The 23,571-nt window shown below is 42.7% G+C and overlaps 1 protein-coding gene across 1 annotated transcript in view; it reads left to right on the plus strand.

Annotated features, from left to right (window-relative positions):
- The first annotated feature begins 6,832 nt into the window (after positions 1-6,832).
- The window catches only part of stac (SH3 and cysteine rich domain), a 50,463-nt gene continuing 33,724 nt past the window's right edge, over positions 6,833-23,571 (plus strand). Inside the window, exons 1-2 of the mRNA XM_039008806.1 lie at positions 6,833-6,964; positions 11,561-12,020. Coding sequence (XP_038864734.1) covers positions 6,833-6,964; positions 11,561-12,020 — 592 coding nt within the window. The remainder of the gene's footprint in view (positions 6,965-11,560; positions 12,021-23,571) is intronic.

A 23,571-nucleotide genomic window follows, 5' to 3' on the forward strand; every position in this document is an offset into this window, starting at 1 on the left:
GAGCCAAAGCCAAATTTACTTGGAGTTTATGTCACGCCCTGACCAGTGAGAGCCTTTTTATGTCTCTATTTGGTTTGGTCAGGGTGTGATTTGGGGTGGGCATTCTATGTTTTGTTTTTCTATGATTTTGTATTTCTATGTTTTGGCCGGGTATGGTTCTCAATCAGGGACAGCTGTCTATCGTTGTCTCTGATTGGGAACCATACTTAGGTATCCCTTTTCCCTCCTTTCTTTGTGGGAAGTTGTCTTTGTTTGTTGGCACTATTGCCTTAAGCTTCACGGTTGTTTTTGTATTGTTTATTGTTTTTGTCGGCGTCATCCTAAATAAAAGGGAATATGTTATGTACACTTACCTCGCTGCGCTTTGGTCCTCTTCATTCAATGGCTGTGACAGTTTAAAAATGGTATTTCCATTCCACCCGGTCAAACGCTTTTTCCGCATCCAGGGATATAATGGCTTCAGTAGCATTGGCGACAGAAGGATTATATATAATATTAAATAATCGTTGAAGATTGAACGGAAGTGAGTGGAAGAAATCATCCAATTCCAATGTAAATCTCTTGAACTCATCATTGATCCCCCTAGGGTCTAATGATATCCCAATGTACGAATGTGAGCTAATAATTTACTGGCTTTATCTCCTTGTTCATAGTAAGTGTTCATAGACTTGACAAGCAGTTCAGTAACCTGGTCTGTTAATAATGTGTCAAATTCTGCTTGCAAAGTTAAACGCTCCTTATAAATATCCGGAGATGGTGAAACGGCATAAATGTAATCTAATTGGGCAATACAGCGTGTTAACATAGATAGCCTATCCCTTTTCAGTTTGTTCTCATGTGCGGTGTAGGAAATAATTTCACCTCTGATATAAGCTTAGAGAGTTTCCCAGAGAGTAGACGCAGAGATGTTTGGGGTTCTATTTGTACTCATGAAAAAGTCGATTTGACCCAAAACAAAATAGACAAAGTGTTCATTACTGAGCAGTTGAGTAATGCAGTAAAGGCAGTCACAGATTGTCAACAGTTTGAAAGACTACTTCCATAGTAACAGGGGCGTGGTCAGATACAACAATTGGATAGTATGAAAATGAAGATATGGAATGGAAAGATTGTCATCTACAAGGAAGTAGTCTAAAAGTGTGGTGAACCTATGAGAAAAAAGAGTATGCTTTTCCACTTGGATTAAACATTCTCAAAGGGTCTAAAACAGCAAATTCAGACATAAAGGTTCGGGCAACTCTATCTGAGGTTGACAAGGTAGTAGGTTTAGTGGAGGATCGATCCAAATGTGGGTATAACCAACAGTTAAAGTCACCACCTAAGATCAACATATGGGAAGACATATCGGGGAGTGTAGAGAAAACCGATTTGAAAAATCACCATTGTCCCAATTAGGAGCATAAATATTAATAAGAAGTACATCCGTATTGAGCAGCCTACCACTGACAATTATGTATCTACCATGGGGATCTGCGATCTGTGAAGTAAAATAGACACCCCTCTTGCCTTACTCTGAAATGAGGAATGGAACACCTGACCCACCCATCTGCACCTAAGACTTGAGTTTTGTGATACCTTCAGGTGAGTTTCTTGGTGAAAGATGATGTGTGCTTTCAATTGATGAAGCTGGTGTAGCACCTTACTATGTTTTACTGGGTTATTTAAGCCCCTGCAGTTCCAAGTAAGAAAATTAAAGCCATTCCCTCCAGCTGGATGAGCTACACTAGGCTGGGTCATGTCTTAAGAGAGAGAGAGGACGTGTAAAGGACAAGGTACAATGTAAACTAAAGATCTTAGTTGAACCTAATAGCGCACATTTTTTAAACGAAGGTTAGCGACGAAGCGCAAAAAACATATACAACTATATACAAATAAAGAGAGAAAAACCCATTCCCTCACAACCTCCCTTGCCGAAGCATCTCCCCAACTGAGATGCAAGCAAAACCCTAAATACAAAAAAAGATTAGAGCAAAGCATGATAACTCTTACTCTGTGCTACCTGAGATTTGTGACCATTTAACCAGAGTAAACCAAACATACATAGATTGGTCCTCAGCAGAATCTACGGAAAACTAACCTCGGTTAAGGGAGGTTCAAAAGCAATACAAATAGTAAAACTATGACTGAACAATGAAAACAGACAGATATTGGCATGTTGCCAAGAAAGCTAAGGTAACTGAGCTAAATGACTATCGCCCTGTAGCACTCATTTCCGTCATCATGAAGTGCTTTGAGAGACTAGTCAAGGACAAAATCACTTCCACACTACCTGACACCCTAGACCCACTCCAATTTGCTTACCGCCCCAAAAGGTCCACAGACTACGCAATCACACTGCACACTGCCCTAACCCATCTGGAAAAGAGGAATACCTATGTAAGAATGCTGTTCATCGACTACAGCTCAGCATTTAACACCATAGTACCCTCCAAACTCATCATTAAGCTCGAGACCCTGGGTCTCGACCCCGCCCTGTGCAACTGGGTCCTGGACTTCCTGACGGGCCGCCCCCCAGGTGGTGAGGGTAGGAAACAACATCTCCACCCCGCTGATCCTCAACACTGGGGCCCCACAAGGGTGCATTCTCAGCCCTCTCCTGTACTTCCTGTTCACCCATGACTGCGTGGCCATGCACGCCTCCAACTCAATCATCAAGTTTGCAGACGACACTACAGTGGTAGGTTTGATTACCAACAACGACGAGATGGCTTACAGGGAGGAGGTGAGTGTGGTGTCAGAAAAATACAGGAAAATACTCATACTCAATGTCAACAAAACAAAGGAGATGATCGTGGACTTCAGGAAACAGCAGAGGGAGCAACCCCCTATCCACATCAACGGGACAGTAGGTGGAAGGTGAAGGAGAAGGTGGAAAGTTTTAAGTTCCTCGGTGTACACATCACGGACAAACTGAAATGGTCCACCCACACAGACAGCATGGTGAAGAAGGCGCAGCAGCGCCTCTTCAACCTCAGGAGGCTGAAGAAATTTGGCTTATCTCCAAAAACACTCACTAACTTCTACAGATACACAATCGAGAACATCCTGTCGGGCTGTGTCACCGCCTGGTACGGCAACTGCTCCACCCACAACTGCAAGGCTCTCCATAGGGTAGTAAGGTCTGCACAACGCATCACCGGGGGCAAACTACCTGCCCTCCAGGACACCTACACCACCCGATGTCACAGGAAGGCCAAAAAGATCATCAAGGACAACAACCACCCGAGCCACTGCCTGTTCACCCCGCTATCATCCAGAATGCGAGGTCAGTACAGGTGCATCAACGCTGGGACCGAGAGACTGAAAAACAGCTTCTATCTCAAGGCCATCAGACTGTTAAACAGCCATCACTAACATTGAGTGGCTGTTGCCAACATACTAACTCATCTCTAGCCACTTAAATTTTTTTTGGGATGTAATAAATGTTTCACTAGCCACTTTAAACAATGCCACTTTATATAATGTTTACATACCCTACATTACTCATCTCATATGTATATACTGTACTCTAAACCATCTACTGCATCTTGCCTATGCCGTTCGGCCATCGCTCATCCATATATTTTTATGTACAGTTGTGGCCAAAAGTTTTGAGAATGACACAAATATTAATTTCCACAAAGTTTTCCGCTTCAGTGTCTTTAGATATTTTTGTCAGATGTTACCATGGAATACTGAAGTATAATTACAAGCATATCATAAGTGTCAAAGGCTTTTATTGACAATTACATAAAGTTGATGCAGAGTCAGTATTTGCAGTGTTGACCCTTCTTTTTCAATGCCTCTGCAATCCACCCTGGCATGCTGTAAAATTTACTTCTGGGCCACATCCTGACTGATGGCAGCCCATTCTTGAATAATCTATGCTTGGAGTTTGTCAGAATTTGTGGGTTTTTGTTTGTCCACTCGCCTCTTGAGGATTGACCACAAGTTCTCAATGGGATTAAGATCTGGGGAGTTTCCTGGCCATGGACCCAAAATATTGATGTTTTGTTCCCCGAGCCATTTAGTTATCACTTTTGCCTTATGGCAAGGTGCTCCATCATGCTGGAAAAGGCATTGTTTGTCACCAAACTGTTCCTGGATGGTTGGGAGAAGTTGCTCTCGGAGGATGTGTTGGTACCATTCTTAATTCATGGCTGTGTTCTTAGGCAAAATTGTGAGTGAGCCCACTCCCTTGGCTGAGAGGCAACCCCACACATGAATGGTCTCAGGATGCTTTACTGTTGGCATGACACAGGGCTGATGGTAGCGCTCACCTTGTCTTCTCCGGACAAGCTTTTTTCCGGATGTCCCAACAATCGGAAAGGAGATTCATCAGAGAAAATGACTCTACCCCAGTCCTCAGCAGTCCAATCCCTGTACCTTTTGCAGAATATCAGTCTGTCCCTGATGTTTTTCCTGGAGAGAAATGTCCTCTTTGCTGCCCTTCTTGACACCAGGCCATCCTCCAAAACTCTTCGCCTCACTGTGTGTGCAGATGCACTCACACCTGCCTGCTGCCAATCCTGAGCAAGCTCTGAACTGGTGGTGCCCCGATCCCGCAGCTGAATAAACTTTAGCAGACAGTCCTGGCGCTTGCTGGACTTTCTTGGGCGCCCTGAAGCCTTCTTCACAACAATTGAACCGCTCTCCTTGAAGTTCTTGATGATCCGATAAATGGTTGATTTAGTTGGAATCTTACTGGCAGCAATATCCTTGCCTGTGAAGACCTTTTCGTGCAAACTAATGATGACGGCATGTGTTTCCTTGCAGGTAACCATGGTTGACAGAGGAAGAACAATGGTTCTAAGCACCACCCTCCTTTTGAAGCTTCCAGTCTGTTATTCAAACTCAATCAGCATGACAGAGTGATCTCCAGCCTTGGCCTTGTCAACACTCACACCTGTGTTAACGAGAGAATCATTGACATGATGTCAGCTGGTCCTTTTGTGGCAGGGCTGAAATGAAGTGGAAATGTTGTTTTGGGATTCAGTTCATTTGCATGGCAAAGAGGGACTTTGCAATTAATTGCAACTTAATTGCATTAAGTGTCCTTCTTTGCGAGACATAGGAAAAACCTCCCTGGTCTTTGTGGTTGAATCTGATGGCCTTGAGATAGAAGCTGTTTTTCAATCTCTCTGTCCCAGCTTTGATGCACCTGTACTGACCTCTCCTTCTGGATGGAAGCGGAGTGAACAGGTATTGAATCGGGTGGTTATTGTCCTTGATGATCTTTTTGCCTTCCTGTGACATCAGGTGTTGTAGGCGTCCTGGAGTGCAGGTAGTTTGCCCCCGGTAATACGTTGTGCAGACCGCACCACCCTCTGGAGAGCCCTGCGATCGTGGGTGGTGCAGTTGCCGTACCAGGCGGTGATACAGCCCGACAGGATGCAATTGTGCACCTGTAAAAGTTTTTAAGCCTCTTGAGGCGCTGTTGCGCCTTCTTCACCACCCTGTCTGTGTGCGTGGACCATTTCAGTTTGTCGGTGATATGTACACCAAAGAACTTAAAACTTTCCACCTTCTCCACTGCTGTCCCGTCGATGTGGATAGGGGGGTGCTCCCTTTGCTGTTTCCTGAAGTTCACGATCATCTCTTTTGTTTTGCTGACATTGAGTGAGAATATTTTCTGTCACACCCTGATCTGTTTCACCTGTCTTTGTGATTTTCTCCACCCCATCCAGGTGTCGCCCATCTTCCCCATTATCCCCTGTGTATTTATACCTGTGTTCTCTGTTTGTCTGTTGACACTTTTTTTGTGTCTCAGCTCCTGCTTTTTCCAGTCTCTTTTTTCTCACCCTCCTTGTTTTGACCCTTGCATGTCCTGACCCTGAGCCTGCCTGCCGACTTGTACCTTTGCCCCCCTCTGAAATACCAACCTCTGCCTTACCCTGACCCTGAGCCTGCCTGCCACCCGGTACTGTTGCCCCACCTCTGGTTTACTGACCCCTGCCTGCCTTGACCTGTCTATTGCCTGGCTCTGTTGGAATACTAAACTATTGTTTATTTGACGTGGTCTGCATCTGGGTCTTATCTTCATACATTTTCCTGACACCACACTCCGAGGGCCCTCACCTCCTCCCTAGTATTACAGAGAAACAACAAAACATTGTCAATAGGCTACATACTGTAGCTTGATCAAATGTATTTACAATCATACGTCCTGTGAGTCACTAAACAGTACATCAGTACTTCAGAAATATAAATGTATTAACATGTATATTATATAGCCTATGTAAATATGATAGCCTGCCAGCTGCCTGCTTCAATTTGAACCAAAATAACCAAATACATGTAGTATTCTTTCTGAAATGTATCATGACAGAAATGGAAGGCTGTCTACGCCTGCCTTGGCTTACCAAACTACGTTGACAAGAAAGACCCCTCCCTTCACAGCAATGAGGCAGGCGCTCAGATATCCGCCCATAACCAAGCTGACAGCAGAATCCGGTTGATCACTGACAGCAAGGGCACGAACAGCTCAAGACCAGACGAAGCGCGCGCATGGACACGGATGGGATGTTGGCAACATTACGCAGCAGGAGAGTGATGGAAAGTACCGAGCAGAGTCGATAGTGGGTGAACTTATAAGGCAATTGACTTGCAAGTATGTATTCTACGCACCAAATTGTTTTCTTTTCCCCGCAGTCGATTCTGTAGCCTATCTTTCAGAATCGCCATAAGACCGACTTCTCATCTCAGGACAGTCGAAAACGAAGTCACGACGAAGAATGAAGAAACACTGAAAAATGTAGCCAATTCAGATATTCAAAGCTGCACACGAGTGTACAAAGTCCTCAGCGCAACCCGAAGCCGGTCTTTAAGTTTTTTTTGTCCAAGAGGAAAGAACATGATTCCCCCAGCTAACATCATGCAAGACGAGAGTTTGGGCAAGGAGAACGAGCGAGAGCAGCACGAGAACCCTCAGTCACCAGCGCCCAGCGCGAGTCAACAGGAGACAAAGGTAGTGGTACCCAAGAAGGTCGGTTTTTAGTTGATGTGCCCATTCCATGAATCAATAGATCGTGAAATGGTTTAAAATAGATTAAGAATCTGCATGACTGCCTCTCAATCTGTCTGGAACAGCCAAAGCTTAGACATGTAGCTTATTTCAATTATTTAGCCAAATGGTCAATTAAGTCTATTTTTATATATTTTAAATGGCTCATATATTGCACATGGTCATACTTGTGCATCATGTTGTAAACAAAAACATGTTCATATGGTATATTTCACCCATTCATACATTGGGTTTCATGTATTATATATGTGCAGGATCTAAGTGTCTGTCCCACAATAGGCATTCTTAAAGTAAAGTTATATGACGGACATATTTAAACTATATATACTCTGAAATACTATTTTAGGCTACTATGTTGTATTATAGCTCAGAATCCAATAATAACAACACTAATTGTTCCTGAGTTCGATTTAGTCTGATTTGAGTTTTTCCACTGGTTCCAGTGGAGTGTTTCCACTGATTGTTTTCAGCCAACAATATTGGCTTATAACATCCAACCTTGCCAATGAAAGTACAGTATCATATCTAACCTTGCCAATGAAAGTACAGTATCATAAAAATATGAATATTTATGAATAGGACAGACAGATGGACCCTAAAAGTTGATGGGGGTTGCTGCAATTGGGAGCTATAGGAGGGTTCCAGCTCTGCCATTGGCATTTTGTCTAATTGTGTGGTCCACACCTATTTATCTGGGTCACCCATAGCCCTGAGTAAGTACTAGCTATAATTAGCTCTAAAATACTGGACCAGTCACTATCATTATGGTTGTAGATTTTCAGCCAGTTACACTCCCTTCCTCTCTGGCTTATGCGGGACACTTTAGACACGCTTCTCAGTTCTCGTAAATGATCATCTCAAGTTGAGAGAAACCATTTCAGTTTTTCCATTCCCTTTCCTTGGCAGCCAGTTGCTCCAGCGATGGCAAAACTAAACCTTTTTCCCTTTCATCGTTACATTAGTCTGTAGCACTTCCCATCTCTACACATCAGTAAATGTGGTCGCTAGATTGCTATTTGAAGGGATTCTTGGCAGGTATCCTGGAGTAGTTAGCAGCTGTGGGCAAGCAACTGTAATAATTTCTTCCAGGTGTCTCAGTTGGGATGTTATGGTTGGGTTCCTTTGAGAGAAGTGTGTGACTGTGGGTATGCTGATTGCCTTCTGAATGGATAATTAGTTATTAGTCACGTGTCATGATCGTTTTTTATTAATGAGAAATGATACCTGTTCCCAGAATGACACTTACACTAAGTCATTCTAGAATGTTAGAATACTGCATGAAACCATACCTCACACGTGTGATTCAATGCACATGGCACAGGCTGTTGATTTCATTTGGAATGCATAGTAAACCATTTGTAATGCAAGTTGCAGAGAAATAACTAGGCTACTTCTTTAAAGGCACCATATAGGGACTCTTTCACTTGTTTCGATGTGACTTTCATTGTTTTTCCTTTTAAAGGAAAGTTGGGGTTCATAAAGTAAGAAAAGTGAAGTGCCCTATCAAAACTTTAATCAGCCTCTTTGCCAAACCTCCATTTTATATACTCTTGATGAGAAACACTATTTAAGCTTCCTTGGGAAATTTGTAATTCATGAGATTCCCTGAGGTGTTTTTGGTAAATTAGCTTTTAGCTTGAAATCCCCCCTTCTCATTAGCCCCCTGTGAAGTATGATAGAGTGGCTCTTTTTAAGCTTGTCCATGTGGCTATTGCTCTTGTGATGGATCCTGTATCAACAGCCAGACATTTCCCAATGGGGTTCCCTCAGCCTGGTCTGTTGATTCATTTGTCTTATTATGCTGAGGAAGACCTTAATGTAGAGTTCTAGTATTGAGAAAGAGAACAGTGCAGCCTTCATTGTTTATGACGAAGTGCATTGAGTGGCAGCTGCCTTTATAGAAATATAGTTGAAAGCTCTTCATAGTTTGCTGTATTTTTCATGGAAGGGGTGCAACATACCAGTAAACGTATTTTCTATAGAATATAAAACATGCCAAATAATTTTAGATGGGCGTCTAATTGAAGTACAGTTTTCTTTTTCCTTCCATTAAATCACAGAGCAGTCACATCATTCCCTTACTGAGAGAGGAAGAAAGTACAATATATTTTTGATAGATCCCACCTCTCCAATTCTCTGACTGCTTTAATGTGCACATGTAGGGGCTTTAAGGATTCCAGCCACTAAGCTCATAATAGAGTGGGTAACACAGATGCTCATAAAATATTGACATCTGGTGTATTATGGTTCTCTCTCTGGTCTTAGTAGAGAAAAAAGTGCAAAATGCAATGATAACACATCTGTATTTTGTCCATCCCCAAGCTCTAACTTAAAATAATGATACTTCTCAGTCGGATCCTATTGAAATGGGGAATAGGTATTCCTTAGATACTGTATTCTGTAACGTCGACGCTGGGAGTCGAGAAACAGGTGGTAAGTTTAATATAACAACGAACATGGAACGATACAACGTAGGAGTAGAGTTTAGACATGAACAAACAGAAACAATACTGCCTGGGGAAGGAACCTATTGGAGTGCCAGATAAAGGTGAGGTATTGGAGAACAGGTGTGCTTGATGATGAAGCGCAGGTGCGAGTAATGATGAAAGCCAGGTGCACGTAATGATGGTTGCCAGGACCGGTGGTTAGTAAACCGGCTATGTCGAACGCCGGAGGGGAGGAGCGGGAGTAGACAGATACGGTATCAGCTCATGTCTTACCCCACCATATCTATTTAATTCAATTATAACATTGCAATTTGACTTTCAAGATGACACAATTTAGGATTTATTTTCAATTTAACTTGACCATTGTTTCATTTCAATGTCATTACTGAGAAGTTAAACAAACAAAAAAGGCAGCCTTTCTCAGTGAGGAAGAAGACTGGATCTATACATTATAGATAGGTATTTTATTTTCCAATCACCATCTCCTAGAGTCAAGGCTAGACTACATCAAAGCTTAATTGTGAAAAGACAGCTACACTGAACTACCAGAGTACCATGCTCTGTTGGTGGGGGGATGGTCACGTACACGCATACTGTCAAAACTCAGTTTCACTGCTGGAAATTGCATTTGACATAATGCAATCATTGGTCACCACAGGAGATTTGTTCATCCAACAAAACATTTTATGATATGTATATGTGTGTTATCCTCAACACTTTCCAGTCATGGAACCTGGAAATCATTGAGGCCAATCGAATGAAAACAGATCAACTGCAGGGACAAATGCACCTAAATAACAAGTTGAAAATAGCCACTCACCCTGGTGTTAGGTCCCCATTACAGATTCAGCCACTGACTTGTGAAATGGAAAATAATTGTTTAATGAGTCCATTCTCTGACCACCATTCACCATCATTTTTAAAGTGCTCTTTAATGTGACGGTGCAGGCACTGACTGGGCAGATATACAGAAGCAATGAAATTATAGTTTGGCGGAGAGTCGTTTTGTTGAGAGTTTGTCATGACACAAGTGGGAGCGTAGTAAACAATAAGTCTTTCAATATGAGGAAAAACATTTGTAGAGGTGTTAGAGGAGCCATTTCCTGTCTGCCGGGTTGCTCTTTAAGTTATACAAAAAAATAAACAGAAGCAGTAAGGAATTTGTAGAAAAAAAGGAGGAAGGGAACCGTTGCTAAGGTACACAATAGTCGGTTTTTAGTAGACAGAAGGTGCTAAGGTACACAATAGTAGATTTTGGTAGATAGAAGATGCTCTTTGGTAAAAGGGATAAATTGGTCATCAAAAAGAAAGGAGGACCGAGGCACTCTTCATAGAATGAATTAAAATGCCTTTATTTGTATGGCATGTTCAATGGAAACATTTTTTAAAACTCTGACATGTTTTGGTTGCATGGCCTCAGGGTGTACAGTAAGAAATTTGTTGAGAGTTTGTCACAACCCAAGTGAGAGTGTAGTAAACAATAAGTCCTTCAAGATGAGGAAATACATTTGTAGAGATGGTAGAGGAGACATTTCCTGTCTCCCGGGTTGCTCTATAAATTATACCCAAAAAAAGAGAAGCAGTAAGGAAATTGATTCAGGTTATGGCCCAGCATGGTAGAAATGATTCCTCCATGATGCAAAGCGTAACCCGGGAAATTACATTTCCTTTCCATGTGGGGGACTGAACCTATACAGCAGTTGTCTACAAAAGAACTGCAGGTTGACTTTGCAATTTCAGTGGCCACTTACAGTATGAGCGTCAGAAATAGACTTAGAAAAATATGAGTGAACATTCATGAATGTTTTTCTCTTTCAGTTGAAGCTTTCAGTTGAAGACTCTTTCAGTTGAAGACTCAATGTGAGTTATCTTGGAACAGCCCAATGAGAAGTCATAAGGAGTAATAATGCAGAAAAGGATTGTATGGCACCTTGTATAAATGTGGTGCTTATGGAGCAAAGATACCCATGCTACAGTAATGGAACCAATTTGAATTAATTTGATACATACTGTACAATATTGTACGGTAATAAACATGTTCTAAGGTCAATTTCTTCTCAATCTATTTCTCTCTCTCTCTCTCCCTCTCCCTTTCTCTCTCGCTCTGCAGATGCAGAAGTTGAAGCGCTCCCTCTCCTTCAAGACCAAGAGTATGCGCAGCAAGAGCGCTGACAACTTCTTCCAGCGCAACAACAATGACGCCAAGTTATCGACGGAGCTGCTCTCTGACAACAGCAGCAGCACGTGCCAACTGAGCGTGATCGGGGTGGCGGTGGCCCATCCCGTCCAACCCGTCCAACCCGTCCAACCCGTCCAACCCGTCCACCCTGTCCACCCCGTCCACCCTGTCCACCCCGTTTACCCAGTCCACCCCATCCACCATGCCCCCCCTCTCTCAACCTCCAACCTGGTGATCTCTAATGCGCCCCCGGCCATCCCGTGTGCCCCACCTTCCTTGGTCTATTCCCCGGGACGCCACCCCCTTGCCATCGACCCCACTGGACACGGCTTCATGGAGCACATCTTCAAGAAGCCCACCTTCTGCGACGTCTGCAACCACATGATCGTAGGTAATGGTCACCCTCCGAATTCAAACAAACATTCACACTGCAGTGTATTGCAGAGAAACCTCAGTGTAGATGCTGCCTTCCTCTGACACCGCCTGGTATAGAGGTCCTGAATGGCAGGAAGCTTGGCCCCAGTGATGTACTGGGCCGTACGCACTACCCTCTGTAGCGCCTTGCGGTCGGAAGCCGAGCAGTTGCCATATCAGGCAGTGATGCAACCAGTCGGGATGCTCTCGATGTTGCAACTGTAGAACCTTTTGAGAATCTGAGGACACATGCCAAATCTTTTCAGTCTCCTGAGGGGGAATAGGCTTTGTCGTGCCCTCTTCACAACTGTCTTGGTGTGTTTGGACCATGATTGTTTGTTGGTGATGTGGACACCAAGGAACATGAAGCTCTCAACCTGCTCCACTACAGCCCCTTCGATGAGAATGAGGTCGTGCTCGTTTCTCCTTTTCCTGTAGTCCACAATCATCTCCTTTGTCTTGATCACGATCACGGCCAGGTCTCTGGCCTATAGGCTGTCTCATTGTTGTCGGTGATCATGCCTGCCACTGTTGTGTCGTTGGCAAACTTAATGATGGTGTTGGAGTCGTGCCTGGCAATGCAGTCATGGGTAAACAGGGTGTACAGGAGGGGACTTTTCACACACCCCTAAGGGGCCCCCGTGTTGAGGATCAGTGTGGCAGATGTGTTGTTACCTACCCTTACCACCTGGGGGCGGCCTGTCAGGAAGTCCAGGATCCAGTTGTAGAGGGAAGTGTTAAGTCCTAGGGTCCTTAGCTTATTGATGAGCTTTGAGGGCACTATGTTGTTGAACGCTGAGCTGTAGTCAATGAATGGGAAAGGGTGGGAAAGGGCAGTCTGGAATGCAATAGAGATTAGATCATCTGTGGATCTGTTGGGGCGGTATGCAAATTGGAGTGGTTCTATGGTTTCTGGGATAATGGTGTTGATGTGAGCCATGACCAGCCTTCCAAAGCACTTCATGGCTACAGACGTGAGTGCTACGGGTCGGTAGTCATTTAGGTAGGTTACCTTAGTGTTCTTGGGCAGAGGGACTATGGTGGTCTGCTTGAAACATGTTGGTATTACAGACTCAGTCAGTTGCCAGTTGGACATTGCATGCTCAGAGTACACGTCTTGGTCATCCGTCTGGCCTGCGGCCTTGTGAATGTTGACTTGTTTAAAGGTCTTACATCGGCTACGGAGAGCGTGATCAGACCTATCACCGTTAGTGATCAGACCTATCACCGTCGTGTCATCAGCAAACTTGATGATGGTGTTGGAGTCGTGCATGGCCACACAGTCATGGGTGAACTGCTCTCCATTTGTCCAGCTCACCAGATCTAATGAGAGCATAGAGAGAGAGAGCGTAGAGAGAGCATAGAGAGAGAGAGAGCATAGAGAGAGAGAGAGCATAGAGAGAGAGAGAGAGAGCATAGAGAGAGAGAGCATAGACAGAAGAGAGAGAGAGAGAGAGAGAGAGAGAGAGAGAGAGAGAGAGAGAGAGAGAGAGAGAGAGAGAGAGAGAGAGAGAGAGAGAGAAGAGAGAGAAGAGAGAGAAGAGAGAGAAGAGAGAGAGACGGGGTCATGTCAAGATTAATGAGCCCGGTGGAAGGAGAGTTAGAGTCAGAGAGTCACAGAAGGGCAGCAAGACCATCACATAGAACTAAAGGCTTACTGTAGAGTAGATGCTGGGTTGTCAGCATACTGAATCACAGAGCAAAATTGACTTGGTCAGGGTGATACAGACTAGGTATAGGTGTACTCAGGAATGCAATTATGCAAGAAATGGTACATGTTGTGAAGGCACTGTAGAGGTATTCAGATAAGATATCGGATACCTTTATTCAGACAGATTATATGAATTTCAATGCTGCTCTCCGATAGAATATTTTATCTTGGGAGTTGTACAAATGTCTGCGCTATGTATCAATTAAGGGGCCTGATGAACTTTTCTCAATCTCTAATGCCTGTCTAGACTCTAGAGAACTGGAAAGGGAGTTATATTAGAAGACCTGTTGAGAATCCTCTACAACGAGTCAACATCACCCTGTTTGCACATAGGGTGCTTTTATTTAATAAAAGTTAATGCAGAATTAATGTCATCCATAATGAAAAAGCTGATTTTATTACCTTGTTCTCCGGCTCATTGGATTGATGGGGTATATTATGGAATGCAAACACACCATTTGTTGGAAATCAATTGAGCCCCCGAGCATGTTCCCCTTCTTGCGTGTGCTCCTATGTGAAAATGTAATTGTGCTGCTGGATGGATGAAATGGGTTCTTCTATTGTATATAATTTGATTTGGCAAATTGCAAATCATATAGTTGTCTTAAGACATGGGAAAGTAATCTATTCGCTTTGATGCATTTCTGCAAATTCAATCCCTAAGATAAACATGTAAACAGAAGGAAACATCCAAAATACGGGTCAAAGTTCATTAGCTTAAAAGTTTATCAATTGCTAAAACACAATTTCTGAAACCTTGCTCCATTTCCTGAAAACATTAAACACAAATCCTCAATCTTCAAGCACTATTTACATAACCTCTGACTCCTCTCGCAAAATGAAACATTCGGCCCAACATTCGCCTTTACCTGTGTTCAAAATCTAACACTGCTCTCAAATCATAAACAAAGTTATCAAAATGATATACACTCTTAAGCAGTCAGTAAACAATTCTCAGAAAAATAGAAAACACATTGTTCAAAACATACAATTCTCAGGGAGAAGTAAGTTTTTTACCTAAAAAAGATTCATATGTTTCCGTCATTATCTTTTGATGAACGAAAACATGTTCTATCATAGTAGCTCAAAATTGATCAGAAATTACTACTCTGCTTTGCTCTTTGCAATTTTGTTTTTTGTTCTTCCTCCTCCTTGTACCCCTATTTTTACAGTACTGTACCCTGCATCTCACAAACGTGTCCTTTGTCTCTGTGAGACTGTAATTCTTGTTCTTTGTTGATATGAACCTGCAACCAGTCAAAATCTATTGAGCAGTCAGTACTGTTAATAAATGGAAAGCACAATGTTCAGGGCCATACAATTTGTCCATTGTACAGTATACAGCCTACAATGCACTGTACTACAGTATACAATACTAAAAGGGACACAAATCAAAGGAGTAAATATGTGATGAATGTGCTTCTTCTTGTCTTTGGGCTGGGTCGGGCCAGAGCACTTCCTCGACATCACAAGCAATATTGTCCCTCCTGAGGCAACGGGGTAAGAAGCCTCGTGTGCCGTATCCAGCCCTGACATGATTCCTCACCTATATCACCACAGGCTAAATCCATGGCTTGCAGCAGATTTACTCTGGTGTAGGGTTGTCTATCATATACTTTCCATCTCCAAGAGGAGAAAAACTCCTCAATCAGATTCAGGAAAGGCGAGTATGGAGGGAGGTACAAGTTCATAAACTGCCCATTGATGTTAAACCATTCCCTTACCTGAGCAGCTCGGTGGAAACTGACATTGTCCCACACTATCACATAGGTGGGAATGGGATTCTCATTTAGCTCTTGACCCTGCTGCTCTTGAACCTGCTGCTCAAATAAAATATCTCTTAGATTGGCAATAAATCTTAGAAGGTGCTGGGTGTTATATGGCCCGAGTGTAACATGGTGATGTAGAACACCATGGTTGCTGATAGCAGCACAGATTGGGACATTGCCACCTCGTTGACCAGGGACTTCAACAATGGCCCGCTGTCCAATCATGTTTCGGCCTCTCCTTCTCCTCTTTGTTAGATTGAAGCCTGCTTCATCGACAAAGATGAACTCATGGGGTCTGTCCAAGGATTCCAAGTCAAATATTGTCTGTGTAGAAATACAATATACTGTATGTAGGATTTTGTAAGTCGTACAGAGACAGTGGTATACTGTAGAGTACAATTAGGCTTCTGATTCACATACATTGTATGTACTGAAGAGTATTGTAATTCACATAGTATGTGTTAGTACTGTAGACAATCTGGATTACAGTAAATGTTTCTGAATGTACACTTACTTGCACATACTGAGCTCGCAGTTCTTTCACCCTTGGTGAGTTGCGCTCAAAAGGTACTCTGTATACTTGTTTCATTCGCATCCTGCTACGATGGACACGGTCAATTGTGGAAATGCTCACACTGTCGATTCCCTGGAAGTGTGTGTTGTCTTGTATCACTCGTTCCTGGATTTCTCTGAGTCGTATTGCATTATCTTGAAGGACCATGCCAACTATAACGGCCTCTTGCTCCCGAGTGAATATAGCTGTCCTTCCACCTGCATGTGGCAGCCTTGCAATTCTACAAAAAGTAGTTGTGCAGTTACAAAACATATTCATGCAGTACAATACATACAGTGATTAACTTTACAAATGTCTATTGAAACAGCTGCATATAGTGTAGTACAGTAAATTTGCAATTACAAAATGACAGTAGTATACTGTACCTGTTCTCTTCTCTGAATGTCCTTACTATGGTGGAAACAGAAAATCGGCTCAAATTGGGTTGCACTCTAAGTCCTGCTTCCCTCATTGTCAGTCCATGGACAAGAACATGGTCTATAACTGTTGCTCGAATTTCATCAGATATTTCCACTCTTTGTCTTCCTCTTCGTCCTCCTCTTCCTCTTTCTTGCCCTCCTCTTCCTCTTCCTCCTTGTCGCCCACCTCGCATACGCACTCGTCCTCGTCCTCTCACATTGTTTCTTCTATCCATTCTCAGACTTTCTCCTTCCCACCTTCAACAACCTGTTTGCTCTCTGAACTGGCTTATTTTGGTTGTGTCGCATCATTTGAAACAGGTTAAATCAATTTTGAGTGGTTGTGTTCAATCAATGACATGTGTTCTCTATTTGTATTTGATTGTTGCCACTTGTGTTTACCAGTATAGATGACATGTGCATTAGAGTGCAGAATGTGTTTTGAGAATGAGAATGTGTTTAGAGTTTTGCTGAAAAGTCTAAGTGAGATCTGCAAATTGTGTTTTACCATGTGAAATGGTTTAAGGTATTGACAACAGACTGCATAATTAGCTAAATGAGTCCAGGCAACTGAGAACTTTGTTCAGCCAATGGGTTTTAGTGTTTTAGCAATTGAGAAAAACTGTAACTCCACAGCAGATTAGTTGAAGTACATAAAAATGCCTCTGATTGAGCACAGCACGTTAGTCGTTTATTGAGTACAGGGCCTTGCTGCAAATTACTTATTAAATAAACGTCTACCTTGTTACTGGGGAGTGAATAGGAGATCTATCGGGAGGGGGGGTGACAGAAGGTGGAGAGTAATTTTGTTGAATTTAGTTGAAAATAGGTTATAAATCTTCATCCAGCTTTTACCTCGAATGCCTCGAAATTAATAATATTCTAGCCGTTATTCTGTATGAGTGTGTGTATGAGTATTGAACAAACAAACTATGATGCCTTATTGCTCCAGGAAAGCAATAGGGAAATACACAACCATTCTAAGCCCAAGAGCTCAAAGAATAGCACCTGCTTTAATCCATGTACAGTATGTATTATAAGTAATGAGTATGGCACTTAGAAAAATGTACAACGTAGGCCTACATAGAAATATACAACATAGATGTACAACATAGCAAAGACTCTGCTCTGTGATTGTTACAGCAGGCTATAACAGTGATGATCAGGAATGAGTAAGCTCCTTCATGAAAGAATGATCAATCTTATCACCTTCCTTCTGATCCAAACAACAATATTCATCTTCATCATCCTTAATTCATTTACTACAGTGTTTCATTTAATGAAGGGTTCAAGGGAAATCTGTTGTTTTTCAGTACCGCTGAATAAGTCATACGCCGAAACCCAGTTGAACAAAAATGGATAAAAGTTTATAAATTAATCAAAATTAGTTGTACAGGTCCTCATTTGAAGTGGAGTAAGGGTACGGAAGAGAGAGGCGGCGGGAGGCAGGCGAGTCTCAGGCACGATGAAGGTAATTTACACAGGAAATGAGAGGATCCAGGCAGGAAAGGGGGCTTAACGGATCAATGTGCCGACTCACTGTATCAGAGTTTGGGCATGTGTGTGTGTGTGTGTGCACATGCTCACGTGTGGAGAGAGAGGGAAAAAAGAGTGACAAAAAAAGTGGGGGGAGAGAGAGTGAGGGAGAAGGAAGAGGAAGTTCAGGTCTGGCAGGTGTCTAAACTATTACTGCGGTATAAATAAAAAATGGGCTGTTAAAAGTAGCCTCAGCCATGAGAGCAGATGCCACCACAGTGTGATTGGATGCCAGGGTGCCATCACTTCTCCAATTTTGGCTCATTGCCAGCTCACCCCACCAGACACCATTCACCACCACAGCTGAAAGGGCATTTGTCAGATGGAAGTGTCTAGGCACTTGGGCACCATGGCTCATCCCATAGCTGCACTCATCTCATTCAGCGTGAGGGGTTCTAATCATACCTCCACGTTGTTACAATGAGTCAGTGAAAGCACCCCCATTTAACAACTGTGCAACAAGGGTTTAATTTGGCCTTTGCTATTCTATCACTGTCAGGCACCCTAGCCCATCTGGATAGACATTGCAATGATCCCAGTATATTGTGCTCAAGGACAACCATAGTTCCCATTAAAAACGGTAATGTACTACTGTTGGCTACACAATAAATGCAGAAAAAACAAAAATCAATGCCTTCCAAACCATACTAATATGAGATCATTTGTTTTGTAACCTTGACATATTTTGACATTAGCAGTAACCTAACCTTGTCCCGAGGCATATGAAGTGTGGTGCACGAGACTAGCAGTAAGCTGACTTTGTCTGACCCAAATCTCTACAGCTGTAGGGTTAGACATGCAGGGCTCGGGCTCCTCTCTGGTTTACAGTTGCTGTTGGTTTGTTTGTGGCCTTGTTGTTGTTGTGCTCTGTTATTGACCTCTCCGTCCCTCTCCGTCCCAGACAAGGATCATATTCCCAGATCTGCCTGTAGCCTGGTCCCAGATCTGCCTGTAGCCTGGTCCCAGATCTGTCTGTAGCCTGGGCCCAGATCTGTCTGTAGCCTGGTCCCAGATCTGCCTGTAGCCTGGTCCCAGATCTGCCTGTAGCCTGGTCCCAGATCTGTCTGTAGCCTGGGCCCAGATCTGTCTGTAGCCTGGGCCCAGATCTGTCTGTAGCCTGGTCCCAGATCTGCCTGTAGCCTGGTCCCAGATCTGCCTGTAGCCTGGTCCCAGGTCTGTCTGTAGCCTGGTCCCAGGTCTGTCTGTAGCCTGGTCCCAGGTCTGTTTGTGCTTTTGCCTACTCCAGTGTCATTGTCAAGCCATAAGGAGTTGGCAAGAGAGCAAAAACAGATCAGTATCACTAATGACTCCTGTTGTTGAGTATTAATGAGGCTTAGTCAAGCAACACAGGAGCAGACTGCATGACAAGGACCTAGCTTTTCCCTCTGGTTTAAGTTTCTTTGGAGGGATCCCATATGAATACTATTGTATTCACTTTAGTGTTTTTGCAGACTTTACTGTAGTATTCATTGTAGTATTTACGGTAGTGTACTGTAGTATTTGCTATAGTGTTTTTGGGGACATTACTGTAGTATTTACGGTAGTGTTCAGTAGTATTTACTGTAGTGTTTTTGGGTACATTACTGTAGTATTTACTGAAGAGTTTTTGTATTATTATCTTTGACATAGAAGTAGGGTGCTTTCTCCTTGAGGAAGCCTACTGGAGAAAAAGTAAAGGAGCTCATTTTCCATAACCTGTATAGGTAGGTACTGTAGGTAGGTACAGTTGAAGTCGGAAGTTTACATACACTTAGGTTGGAGTCATTAAAACTCGTTTTCAACCACTCCACAAATTTCTTGTTAACAAACTATAGTTTTGGTAAGTCGGTTAGGACATTTACTTTGTGCATGACACATACTTTTTCCAACAATTGTTAACAGACAGATTATTTCACTTATAATTCACTGTATCACAATTGCAGTGGGTCAGAAGTTTGCATACACTAAGTTGACTGTGCCTTTAAACAGCTTGGAAAATTCCAGAAAATTATGTCATTGCTTTAGAAGCTTCTGATAAGCTAATTGACATCATTTGAGTCAATTGGAGGTGTACCTGTGGATGTATTTCAAGGCCTACCTTCAAACTCAATGCCTCTTTGCTTGACATCATGGGAAAATCAAAAGAAATCAGCCAAGACCTCAGAAAATAAATTGTAGACCTCCACAAGTCTGGTTCATCCTTGGGAGCAATTTCCAAACGCCTGAAGGTACCAGGTTCATCTGTACAAACAATAGTACGCAAGTATAAACACCATGGGACCATGCAGCCGTCATACCGCTCAGGAAGGAGATGCGTCCTGTCTCCTAGAGATGAACGTACTTTGGTGCGAAAAGTGCAAATCAATCCCAGAACAACAGCAAAGGACCTTGTGAAGATGCTGGAGGAAACAGGTACAAAAGTATCTATATCCATAGTAAAACGAGTCCTATATCGACATAACCTGAAAGGCCACTCAGCAAGGAAGAAGCCACTGCTCAAAAACCGCCATAAAAAAGCCAGATTACGGTTTGCAACTGCACATGGGGACAAAGAGCGTACTTGTTGGAGAAATGTTCTCTTGTCTGATGAAACATAAATAGAACTGTTTGGCCATAATGACCATCGTTATGTTTGGAGGAAAAAGGGGGAGGCTTGTAAGCCGAAGAACACCATCCCAACCGTGAAGCACGGGGGTGGCAGCATCATGTTGTGGGGGTGCTTTGCTGCAGGAGGGACTGGTGCACTTCACAAAATAGATGGCATCATGAGGGAGGAAAATTATGTGGATATATTGAAGCAACATCTCAAGACATCAGTCAGGAAGTTAAAGCTGGTCGCAAATGGGTCTTCCAAATGGACAATGACCCCAAGCATACTTCCAAAGTTGTGGCAAAATGGCTTAAGGACAACAAAGTCAAGGTATTGGAGTGGCCATCACAAAGCCCTGACCTCAATCCCATGTAAAATTTGTGGGCAGAACTGTAAAAGTGTGTGCGAGCAGGGAGGCCTACAAACCTGACTCTGTTACACCAGCGCTGTCAGGAGGAATGGGCCAAAATTCACCCAACTTATTTATTGTGGGAAGCTTGTGGAAGGCTACCCGAAACGTCTGACCCAAGTTAAACAATTTAAAGGCAATTCTACCAAATACTAATTCAGTGTATGTAAACTTCTGACCCACTGGGAATGTGATGAAAGAAATAAAAGCTGAAATAAATCATTCTCTCTACTGTTATTCTTACATTTCACATTCTTAAAATAAAGTGGTGATCCTAACTAACCTAAGACAGGGATTTTTTACTAGGATTAAATGTCAGGAATTGTGAAAAACTGAGTTTAAATGTATTTGGCTAATGTGTATGTAAACTTCCAACTTCAACTGTAGGTAGGACTCGGTTCTGAATGGAGGGATCAGATCTTCTGCTCTTTTCTATAACCATAAGGATTATTATTATGAATGATAATTAATTATGAATTAATTATGAATTATGAATATGGTCTATACTCTGCATGTAGGTTTGCATGTAGGTTTCTCTCTTACGGGTGGCACAAATGTGCATGTGGGGGAGCGGAATGGACAGGGTATATGCAAATTAAATACTGTAGTGTTTTTGCGGACTGCAGTGTTTGCAGACAATTCTGTAGTATTTACTACAGTGTTTTTGTGTGGATAATAATGTAATATTCACTGTAGTATTCTACAGTATACTAAAAAATTATATACTAAGTACTACACATGAACGAGGGATACTACAGTGTGTAGTATAGTATACTACAGTTTACTACAGAATTCTATATTAAGTACTGTAGTATGTGGTGATGAGGGGAAGAGTTGTGTGTTCAGCTTGTTCAGTGCCGCATGTCTCATGTAAGCTCTCATTCTATGGATCAGGTTTTACTGCTATAATTTGGGCCTGTAACACATCTCACTGCTAATCCAGATGCCACTGTTAATTATGAATGATGCCTGTGCAGTAGGTCAACATAGTTACTGATAGAAGTCAAACAAAACAGGCCTTACTCTGCCTCTGTGCGATGTGAAGGAATCGATCGATTGTGTTTCACATATCCACACGCGTATAGGGTCTGGGCTGCATGGACACGTGCTCATTGATTAATCAATGAAGTCCTGGAAGCAAACGTTTTGCTAGACAAATGACAAATGGCAGTGGGGCTTCACCATGGCATATTGCTTACAGTCGAATAGGCACTCATATGTAGCATTTTAACATTATTATGTAAGCAACATTGTCTATGGAATTAAATATTAGTGATATTTCATAGGAACATGCTACTGTAAAGTCTACTGTACAAAGCCAATCAAAACATGGGCAGAAAAGAGAGGGAAATGGGTTGAGACAAAAATGGACTAGACACAGATGTGCTTGGGTGTAAACCGTGGGATATTACAATCGAGTATTAAGGACATTTAGTTTAATCAGTTTACTACAGTTTTTCAGGCCAGCCACACTCTACATGCCACTAGCGTGGTATATGTGGCCAGGATTGAATCTATATTTGATTAAAAAGTATTAAGCTTCTATATTAAATCTGAAGATAAAGTGTGTATGTGTACGCCTTTCCTGCAGTTAAATGACCAAATTTCCCCCTAGTTGCCTCATAGGTGTAATGTTATTAATATTTTGTTAGAATTTCATAATTAATAAATGTTTTTTTTGGGGGGGGGGTTTACACCGGAAATCTAATGTTTCTATGTCAAATGGTTTTGTTAAATTTCAGTCTTCTGTGATGTACAGTACCAGTCAAACGTTTGGACATACCTACTAGGGTTTTATTTCAATTTTACTATTTTTTTTACATTGTAGAATAATAGTGAAGACATCAAAACTATGAAATAACACACATGGAATCATGTAGTAACCAAAAAAGTGTTAAACAAGTCAAAATATATGTTAGATTCTTCAAAGTAGCCACCTTTTGCTTTGATGACAGCTTTGCACAACTCTTGGCATTCTCTCAAACAGCTTCATGAGGAATGCTTTTCCAACAGCCTTGAAAGAGTTCCCACATATACTGAGCACTTGTTGAATGCTTTTCCTTCACTCTGCAGTCCGACTCATCCCAAACAATCTCATTTGGGTTGAGGTCGGGTGATTGTTGAGGCCAGGTCATCTGATGCAGCACTCCATCACTCTCCTTCTTGGTCAAATAGCCCTTACACAGCCTGGAGGTGTGTTTTGGGTCCTTGTCCTGTTGAAAAATAAATGATAGTCCCACTAAGCTCAAACCAGATGGGATGGCGTATTGCTGCAGAATGTTGTGGTAGCCACGCTGGTTAAAGTGTGCCTTGAATTGGGCCTCCCGAGTGGCACAGCGGTCTAAGGTACTGCATCGCAGTGCTAGCTGCATCACTACAGATCCTGGTTCGATACCGGACCGCGTCGCAGCCGGCCGCGACCAGGAGATTCATGAGGCAGTGCACAATTGGCCCATTGTCGTCTGGGTTTCGGGAGAGTTTGGCCGGCCGAGATGTCCTTTTCCAATCACGCTCTAGCGACTCCTGTGGCGGGCCGGGCGCATGCACGTTGACATGGTCAAC

This window comes from Salvelinus namaycush, chromosome 15 (genome assembly GCF_016432855.1).
Source record: "Salvelinus namaycush isolate Seneca chromosome 15, SaNama_1.0, whole genome shotgun sequence".
Classification (NCBI taxonomy): Eukaryota; Metazoa; Chordata; class Actinopteri; order Salmoniformes; family Salmonidae; genus Salvelinus; species Salvelinus namaycush.